Here is a 10,459-nt window from a genome sequence, read left to right as displayed (position 1 = left end):
CTAGGGAGGTGGCTAAGGTTAAGGGCTCTAGGGGGAGTTTTAAGAGTCAAATTGGGACCCATGGCTAATGGATCTCAGGTGGGTTGTACTTGGGAATCTAGAGGGGTCATGGAATGTGCCAAGTGGTTTGGAGACGGACTTGAGTCTCAAACCTAGGGTTTTGGCATAATTGGGTTGTGTTTCATGCAAGAAATATGACATTGGGGTCATATTGCATGATAATTGGTTTTGGATGTATAGATGCCATATAAACCAATGCTAAGGATGCATTGTGGGTTGACATGGACAAATACATCAAGAGGAATCCAAAACTAGGACTTTAGGTCAAGGTTCTATTGAACCATTTATTTTGAACTATTTAAGCTAGTTTTGGATTTTGTGTCAATATTGGGATTGGTGATAGATACATTTTTGAATGTATTTTTCTCAAGTAGACATGGGTAAACCAGACCTCTCCACAAAATTTGGGGTTTTTTGGAGGTCTGTGAAATTATTGATGCATTTCTGAAATTGAGTCAGAAATGCTGAAAAAGGCTGAAAAACTGTGCCAGTCAACTGCTAAAAGTTGCAGTCGACTGGCAGCGAACAGAAGAATTCTGTTCGCTCAGCTAGTGGTGACCAGTCGACTGGTACTTCTTGCAGTCGACTGATACCACTCTGAAATTGTCTTCAGCACTGAATTTTGACCAAGTCAACTCATACAAGTGTATGAAATCCATGGAGGATAAACACACGAGTTTAGAGTCAATTGGAATGACAAGTTTTCAACAATTGGGATATTGTTGGAGGACTTTTTGGATGTTAGGTAAAGGGGGAGAAGTAAGGTTTAGTTGGGAAAACCTGAAAGTGTCGTTGTGTAGGGGGAGCCTTGGGATAAGTTCTTAAAAAATCCGTTGTAAAAATCCTAGCTCATTGGGGAGCGTAGGTGTAGGGGAGCCTTGGGATAGGTTCTTAAAAAGCCTGTTGTGAAAATCCTAGCTCATTGGGGAGCATAGGTGTAGGGGGAGCCTTGGGATAGATTCAAATGCATGTTGCATTATTTTTTTTTTTCATTCGGCAGTGTAAGTCCAAGTGTGTAACCTTGGCATCGTAAGTTCATTCGGCGTTGTAAGTCCAAGTGTGTAGCCTTGGCAACGTAAGTCCATTCGGCGGTGTAAGTCCAAGTGTGTAGCCTTGGCAACGTAAGTCCAATTGTTTTTAACATATTGTTTTGCTATTTGTTTTCCCTAACTTAAACGTATTGCCAAACACCAAAAAGGGGGAGATTGTTGGAGCAATCCCAATGGTCCGTGTGACCATGTGTTTTGGTGTTTGGGCAAAGGATTTAAGTTAGGTTCACCCTTGTATTTGATATGTGTATTTGAGTTGTGCAGGTTTGTAGGATACACATGTGACTCAGGTTGATGGCTTCGGGTCTGGTGAAGGATGGAGCATCCTAGGGACCGTGGACAAGGCAGCGAGGACAAGGGCCGAGGGAAGCGACTTCGAGGCATACGCGAAGGATGGCATTGGGGACGAGCCGCGGGCTTGAATGCATCCGAGGGACGAGAGCCAAAAGAAGTAGGCTTGAAGACAAGAGGTCAAAGCTGTAAATGAAGCGTCAAATGAGTCATAAGGGTGAGGGTACTAGTGCATGAGAGATTGTACTCGGAGTAAAATCCTAGTTTTAGGGTTTTATTGTAGCAACACTGTAGCGCTACTGTAGCAGTACTGTAGCAGTCGACTGCATGTTTTAGCAGTCGACTGGTGCAGTCGACTGGGGCAGTCGACTGGTGCAGTCGACTGGGGCAGTCGACTGGTGCAGTCGACTGGGGCAGTCGACTGGCAGCGAACAGAATGTCTCTGTTCGCTCGGTTAGTGTGGAATCGAGCCGTTGGGATGTAACGGTCGAATTTCCACAGAGGGCAGTCGACTGCATGTTTTGGCAGTCGACTGGTAGGCGACGTTTTCAACCCGCGACCTATATAACCAAGGCTTGGAAGCTTGGTTATCTCTGATGAAATTAGACTTGGTTAAGGTCTAATTAGTAGTCTACAAGTGCTCAAGAGTTTCCCTTGTGTCCAAGAGGTCTTGGTGAGTTTGTGGTGAGGTTTCTCCACCCACAAGGAGGTTTGAGCTAGCCGGAGGTCTTCCGGGGAATAATCCACCGACGGATAGGGATCATCCACCTTACGGACACGCCGTGGAGTAGGAGCTTTATCTCCGAACCACGTAAATGATCGTGTAGCTTGGTTTGCATTTCTTGTCTTGTATTTCGTTTAGCTTGTTTATTTTTGTATTATTCCGCTGCGCAAGCTAACAACGTAGGAAGCGAACGATTTGGGGGCACCGTCTATCCAACCCCCCTTCAAGCCGATCACCGATCCCCAACAAAAACCACTGTTTAGGGCTTAAGAGAGGGAGAGCTGGCTTGGTTCGAGAAGGGGGCTTCGTGGGGTGCGGGTTCCGCCGCCAAAGTCATCTTCTTTCCATGCTTCTCGTCTACGTCGGCCGCCGACCTCCGGCCTCCACTTCCTCTCCTTCTCTGGTCACCCCTCCTCCTTTCTTTTCACCTCCTACGTCGCCACCGCCAACAGAAAAAGGGGAGCGGTTTCTTCCTCGTCTTCTCACTCTCCTCGCCAGTACCACTCCCGGTCACCACCTCCGCTCTTCTCCCTCCGGTCATCGCCTCCTCCTCTCTCCACCTCATGTGTTGCCGCCGTCGTATGGATGTGTGTCGCTGCTACGGCTTCAGGTTTTCTGCATCGTGGCCGGGGAAGGACGCACGGGCCAGTCTCCTCCTCTCTCCCTTTCCTCTCGCCGGCAAATGCCTCCGGTCATCCCTTTTCCTCATCCACGCGACCCTCACCTCAAATGTCGTCGCTGTTGTCTCCAGCGATGCCACAACCACTTTTCATCCTTCTCCTCTGTCGCCGTCTCATCTCCCCTTCGAGTGTACCGCCGGCGACGACAGCAGCCGTCGTCGCCCCTGTCCAGCGCCACCTCCCTCTCTATCTCTCACACTCGCCGACAGTTCGTACGCCTTCTACCTCCTCATGTCATTGCCCCAGGCAGTCAACGAAGTCCACATCCAGGCGTCACCGTCTCCGGGGGATGGCGTTGTCCTCCGGACCGTCTTTGTTAGCACATACCTCTTCGATCCATCTGATCATACACGTTTTTCGACGATCCAACATTCCGCTGTGAGCCTTTGATTTAGACTGTCTCTAGCTTGTGAGCCGTGATTGTTCTCGGCCTTCGGGTCGTTTTATTGTGTTTTGGCTTTTGTGCCGATCTGACTTGTGTACTATATTCCGGCCTACACGTTTATCTTGCCTGTGTGTTGTGTCCCAGCCTGCGTGCCGAGCTCGTGTCCCGGGCTGCGTGTCGATCTCGTGTCCCGGTCTGCGTGTCGATCTCGTCTCCCGGTCTATGTGCTGATTTCATGTCCCGGCCTGCGTGCCGCTAGTACCTCCCTACCTGCGCGCTGGTGTTTTATCTCGACTTGCAGCTCGTCTCCCGATTCCGTGCTGCGTCCAGCTCTGCGTCGTCAGATCCAGCTCTACAGCCTGATCAGAGTCAGCTACTCTTCCGGGTCGCGACAACTCGAGCTGCGCCCCATCCGAGGGCGCCCCCCTGAGCCAGGGTACGTTCCTCGTTCATATTCCATATGCATTTTCATTATTTTAGGGCTTAGTCTCGTACTCATATATATTCGTTGGATCTGCCTCGAGCATCGGGGTACCGGGGACCGGGTCAACCGGTCTCAGGCTGCAGGTAGCGTTGACCAGAGGACTTTTGAAGACTTGGTCAACATAGAAGCCATCTCAGCACACCCCCTTCCGGGACGTCGCAAATCAGTCAACATTCTTGCCACCTCACCCGACGGTTCATCCGACTCAGCTTCCGGGCGGGATCAATTATCAAGGTTGTGTGAATCCTACATATTTATGCACTTTATTAAAAACATAAGAAAAATCTAGATTTGAAACATTAAAAATTATAGAAAAAATCTTACCAAATATTAGAAAAGAGACCAAATCTATTACAAACTAAAGGAATAAACTCCAATTTATAGCAATTTGAAGGAATAAACTCCAATTTATACTTTCAAGGCGATTAAGGATGCACAGTCGCGAGAAAAAACATTCAAAGAAAAAAATTTTATTCCGTCTAATTTGGAATGATAAAAACAATCTTTAAAAAGTATCCGGATTTTTAAATCCGTCTGTCTATCATTTTATGATAGATAAATAGTAAATAAATTGAATGGTACATTTTTGTAATGAAATAAACACAAAAAATGTCCAAAAAAAACTTATCTTAGTTTTGATTTTTGTCCTCCCAAATAAACACGAGTGCATTAAATTATTACTTATGGTCACTTGAGAAAATCTAGGAGGGAAATGGGGAAAAGGAAATATCAATAATAAGAACTTTTTTTGAAAAAAAACTTAATAGAGATTATTGAAATTTATATGTAGTGTTCAAGTGTTTCTAACTGAAAAGAGTGTTATTTTTTTTAAACTAAATTAAAATTGATTTGGAAAACACTTGCCTACTCCGATCCTGCGAAGTTTCCATTATGAGTTTTCAGTCAAATGGCAATTTGCATTATCAAGATGGGAGAACATCAAATTAGGCTCAAAATGTTCTGGATTATCAGATCCTTTCCTCTACCAAAATTTTGGGATCAGAAAGGCTAAAAGAATGGAAACAGAACTGATGCAGCTGGATCCATTTTTTGAATTGAACGTTTTTGCAGCTTCAGTAGAGTCCCAAAAACTTCCACCAGAAGGAGCCAACAACTCCCCATAACAAAGCATTGACACAAGCGACAATGAACCCCATCTTGAACACTTCTGGAAGCTTGAGGTAACCCGCTGCAGAGGAAAAGTAACAGGAAATGTACACATGTTAAGCAACTGACCACATCAGAGAAACACATTGCAATCATTGCTATGTGGGAATTTAACAAAATGGTGAATCGGGCGACGATGGCATGCCATCGTTAAGAATTTGCAATTGAGAAAAGAACTACTACGTAAGAATCAGATGTCGATGATATGTTATCACTAAGAGCTCAAACTAAAATGGGAAAACAAATTAAGTATTTAAACTGCAGTGTGTTTTATATCGCGCTGATTTGTTCTGAAACCACAAACCAACAGGTATGGGTGAAAGTTACATGTTCCACCCATCCTATGTATGCTGACTACCCCATTTACCATCTGCACCAGACGGTATAAATTGTAATTTTGAATAATATCAATTGAGGCAAACTAACCAAATTTAAGTTACTCATATCCAAATTAAAACTATTTAGTTTAGATGCTGAGAGAATATACTATATAAGCTAGGTATATAATTGTATAGACAGGTATTCAATGAAGTAATCAATGCAAAACACTCATTCTAATGGGGCATTAGTAGGAATACTATTATCTGTATAAGGTATGTTATAAGTTACTTATGTTTGAGTTGTTCTTCAAAATGGTATGTTATAAGTTACTTATGTCTGTTATATTTGAGTTGTTCTTCAAAATGTTATTATATTGTTGCTTTTAAAAGCAAACATATTAAGTTGAAGCAGGCCAATAGGGTGAGTTCAATCCAAAATCACATTGGCAAAGTCCACAGCTTGGCGTTGAAAGGGCATCTTTCCAATTTGATACTGAAACTGGCACCAGTATTGAAGTTCTAAACCTTTTCTTAAGCCAGATTTAGTAAAAAAAAATCCTTCATAATGTAGAGCAGTAGACATTGGCTAAGAAAAACAAAAATGTTTAATATAATAACTACAAAACGATACACAAGGGGGGAAGAAATCAGATTGTACCTCCATAGTATACAGCAGCCTGACCGCTACTATAATGTGTCAGAGAACCAAAAAGATTTGTATTATACGCCAAAGCAAGTGCAGCCAAAACACCAGGAACACCAGCAGCCAAATGCATGGCAAGAAATGCTGAGTAGAGTGCTCCTACATGACCAGTCTGACTTGCAAATAGATAATGGATCAGGAAGTAGGATGCTTGGAGGACACCAAGGGTTGCAGGCCAGCTCAATGAATAAAATTCAAGAAACTTAGCCACACAACTTGACATCCATGATACTATTCCCAAATTTGTCAGCTGCCCTGCCATTCCAACTAGCACAGCAAACCAAGCCAAGGTATCCCATGCAGATTTCTCGCTCAAGCAATCATCCCAATTTAGAACACCTAAAAGTAGAAGGATAGATAGGCCGAGCATTGCAGCCACAACACTTGAAATTCCAAGAGCATCACTTCACAACAAAAAAAAAAAATCACTCATGAGAAATGTTTCCTAGAAGAGTAAAAAGCTGCAAGGCAATGGGAAATTAATTACATTGTAGAACAGTTATGTATACAAGCTACAATATGTAAACCACTACAATGATTTTAACTGAGAGGTTGTGGTTGCGTGCTTGTCTATCTACTTTTTTCTCAAAATTAATTCTCTACATTAACTTCTATGCATAAGCCAACATTAATGTACACTTTCTAATTTCACAGTCAATGAAGAAAATTTTGCTCTAAAATCAACATATAGCTGGTATTAGGGATGCGATCATGTTAACAAAACATGAAACTCCAACTAAACTAACTCTAATGCTAGGACATAATGACAAAACCCAACTCTCAAGTATCATGTCCTACCAAAATAGTGGAAAAATCACTTGCAGTGTAAGAGAGAGCAAGTAAGAGAGAGCAGCAGTTTCCTTGTAGGAATAAAATGGCAATATGATTAGTAAGACACATGCATACCCAAAAATCCACAATGAAACAGCGAGAACCATAGTGCCAACCATCACCCATTCGCTCCTTGTGACAGATCCCATTTGTTCCAACTTTTTGGTAGCCAAAGCCGGTGCATCTGGTGTATCCTTTACTTGTGGGGGAAATATTTTGTAGAGGATATAGGGAGTGGCCAGAAGAGAAACAATAGCAGGCAAGCTTGCAGCTTTAAACCATGATACCCATGGACCAGAAATTCTAACACCAAGTTCTTCAGCTAATTTAAGGCACAACAGATTTTGAGCTGCGGCAGTTAGGAAAAGGGCGCTAGAATTAGTAGCTGCCTGTTTTGCACCAAAAGGCAAAATAGTCAGTCACTGTACATTGTATAAGATAAAAACTGGTACAAGTAATTTGATACCAGCAAAGTATTCGGTGCTAAACATTGAATCAGAATGTAGGTGGCCGATGTTCTTGTGAGGTGAACTGAAAACTCAGCTTTTTACTGCTAAAATTGGATAGCACAGTAGTCAACACGGCTCTTGTTAAGTGTTTAAAGACAGAAACTAAGTGTGCAGAGGCATGTCATATAACAAAAGAGGTTCCATCCACAACTTAACCCTCTGAAACCCACATTCTGAAGGAGAGCAAGAAATAGTGGCAATAAGGCCCTTATCCAAATATGATATTTTACTAAAACCAAGAACTGCTTTTGAGAAGACTAATCATGCATTTCAATATTAGATGCAAGTAATATAAGCAACATCTGTGACAATTAGGCGGAAACAATAATTTCATTACAAGAAACTGACAAAATTCACAGAAAGAAAGCAAGCGATGCAATCAAAACAGGTGCTCCTGACCTCTGATGATATAAGCACATTATCAAAGGAAACCTCAATGAACTTAGGTAAAAAAAAAACTAATAATTGTCATTTCAACATGGATCATACAAGATGGCATTCAATGATATCTTCCACTAATAATTCTCTTTAATTGCTCTAATTTAAAGTATATACATGAACTCCACATGCTTGCAAAGATCCGGTGTATCCCTTGTTAATATGTGGAAAAGGCATATAAGAATGCTCGAGATTATTATCATGCATTTGCTATTAGTCATTATAAAAATGATATATGATTTGGAATATTTGATTAACATCCCAGTCCTGCTATATATATGTAAGATGTATATTATATTGCCAACTTGATTGTCTTACCTGCACCATTAACTGTTAAGTGCGACTTTAGATATACCAATAAAAATTGGTCATGACCCCAAAAGAGGTGACCATAGGGAATTATGGTTTCCAAGTTCCTAAAGACATACATAATCATCTCAGGTATACTGATGAAACCCAATAATGAGAAATAACTGATAATGGTTTAACCACAAGGTATATTTACTGAAATAAAGGATGAATGGTGGAATCACCAAGACAATGATGATAATCATCAGAGACATAAGAAATAATGTGGCCATGGATGAGAAGCATCATAGGAGTGAGCACAATGCCTAAACCTCTCATTGATAGTGTCTCTATGTATTATAACCGTATCTTGCACCCTCAAACAGTAGTTTTGCAAAGGATCTCGATAGATTAAATGAATGTGTTTCATTGTTGACAATAGATTTTTTTTAAAACAAAATTGAGGATTTTATGACCAATACAAACCTTCACCCAAGGTGGTTTGAAATTTAGACTCATTCTTTTTATGGTAGAACAAGATTAGTAACATGCAGAGATAGCTAGCATAGATAGCATGAATGCCAAATCTTACCATACAATGCTCAATAATTATACAAGAACCATAAGAATACAATGCGCATATATATGCAGATCAGACATCATAATTCAATCTCAAGAAGAGAAAAGGTTTATCAGATTTCAGTTTTAGCAAAAAAGAAAAGAAAAAAAACTTACTTTTTTATAGCAACAAGCAAACGGCTATACATAAATTTTAATATAGTGAAAGTCAAAAGACGTTAAAGACCTGTAAGGACACTCTCATCAATACTCAGATTCTGAATCAAAACTCTTGTTTCATTTATTTCATTGAAATTAGGCTTCTTACTGCACTTAAGCAGGCAGTTTGAATGTGAAATTAGATTAAAAACTTCCGACTACATGTTTAAGGATATATAGGAACTTGCAAAAGAATCAAAAGATTACTTTTTTTCCCCTTTAAACTGCTATATCAAGGACGGGTGCCCTAGATCAAAACTAAGATTAGAAGAACTTAGAACGTTTTTTGCTATAAGACATGAAATTTCTCGACGTTCAGTATAAATGCAATATTATAGTTAAGCACGCTAACTTTGAAAAACAGATGAATACACGAACAATTTCTTTAATATATATATAAATATATATATAATGCTGTATAACAATATAGGCAAAGGAAACAAACAACTATTTCCAAAAGGCCAAAAAAAAAAACTTTCTTTTGCGAAACTTCAACATCTAATATAGATTTTTCAGAAAAAGATACCTGGAACTGCGACATAACTAGATAGGAACCCAGCTTCCCTGCTGAATGATCACCAGGTTTGCTCCCTGACGACAGGGACAATGACTTGATAATAGGTACGAACACCCCGCCAGCTCTGGCAGTGGTGCTGGGCATCGCGGGAGCGATTAAAGCCTCGCTGATGGTAAGCCCATACGACAACCCCAAAGTACTCCTCCCAAGCCACTTCACAAAGTACGTCGCAATCCGATCTCCAAGTCCAGTCTTGACGAACCCCCGTGCAAAGAAGAAGGAAATCACGATAAGCCAGATGACCTCATTGGTGAACGCCCCAAAGGCCACCGAGAAGGTCAGCGTCTTCGTAATGATCGAGGCGGTGAGACCGATGAAGGCCCAGGCGCCCACCGGAAGCGGACTGAGTACCAGGCCGGCGATCGTGGATAAAAAGATCGCGAGGAGCTGCCACGCCTGCGGAGTGACCTCCACGGGCCGCGGAACGGCGAACCGCACGGCGAGGCCGATGGCGACGGAGATCACGAGGGGAACGAGCTTCGCACCATGGGCCGGCTGAGGCGGCGGGGGTGCAATAGAGGCTTCTGGATTTGCCGAGGATGCGGAGGCCGAGGAGGCGCGGATGGGGGGGAGAGAGAGCTTGGCGCGGTCGTGGCGGAGGCGGATAGGGACGAAGGGGCGGCAGAGGACGGTTAGAGGGGCGGACGAGCAAGGAAGCAAATCGGAGCGAACGGAGTTAAGCAGACGGCGGCGGCGGAGGGCGACTGGGCGGACGGAGATAGGGGAGGACACGGGGCGGCAGATGGCGGAGCTCTCCATGCCCGACGACTCCGCAACCACACGGAAATGGAGCACAGAGAACCAGACCCGTTGGTTATAGCCTCAGACTCTTAGTCTGCTGGTAAAGGATCTCGTACAAGAACCATAACAAATACAATTTTATGGAAACAGATACACCGTTCAATTGCGTAAGCAATCACATTTTGTTCGTTCATCGTCGATGGCCGTCTTTAAACTCGTTCTCACTGGTGGGTAGGAAGACCTGTGGAACATATGATTCCGGCAGCACAGGGGGCAGATATTCTGAGCGATGGGGGATTTACAGCTCAACCAAGTGGACAAAAATTAAAACGGTCAGTCATTATTTTCATCATTATTAAAACTATATCCATATTAAAAAATATTTTATCATAATTTTTTGCCATAAAACACTTTTCTTTATGGATCCCAACTATT

General features: G+C 42.4%; 1 protein-coding gene across 1 annotated transcript; it reads right to left on the bottom strand.

The window, feature by feature from the left end:
* Positions 1-4,517: 4,517 nt before the first annotated feature.
* On the bottom strand, positions 4,518-10,069 carry LOC121996511 (dicarboxylate transporter 2.1, chloroplastic-like). Its single transcript, XM_042550503.1, has 4 exons — positions 9,233-10,069; positions 6,770-7,083; positions 5,819-6,267; positions 4,518-4,862 (listed from the first exon to the last, which is right to left on the bottom strand). Exons 1-4 carry the CDS (start codon positions 10,040-10,042, stop codon positions 4,747-4,749), a joined length of 1,689 nt encoding a protein of 562 aa, XP_042406437.1. The 5' UTR covers positions 10,043-10,069; the 3' UTR covers positions 4,518-4,746.
* Between the last annotated feature and the right edge of the window lie 390 nt (positions 10,070-10,459).

The sequence above is a fragment of the Zingiber officinale genome, chromosome 6A (genome assembly GCF_018446385.1).
Source record: "Zingiber officinale cultivar Zhangliang chromosome 6A, Zo_v1.1, whole genome shotgun sequence".
NCBI classification, from domain to species: Eukaryota; Viridiplantae; Streptophyta; class Magnoliopsida; order Zingiberales; family Zingiberaceae; genus Zingiber; species Zingiber officinale.
The sequence above is the reverse complement of the archived record's forward strand: the minus strand, read 5'-3'. Positions and strand labels throughout refer to the sequence as shown.

Coding starts and splice junctions, on each gene's coding strand:
- LOC121996511 (XM_042550503.1), bottom strand. CDS start 10,042: ATGGAGAGCTCCGCCATCTGCCGCCCCGTGTCCTCCCCTATCTCCGTC. Junction 7,084..9,232: donor TAGTTATGTCGCAGTTCCAG/GTATCTTTTTCT, acceptor GGTGCAAAACAG/GCAGCTACTAATTCTAGCGC. Junction 4,863..5,818: donor GGCTGCTGTATACTATGGAG/GTACAATCTGAT, acceptor TTTCCTCTGCAG/CGGGTTACCTCAAGCTTCCA.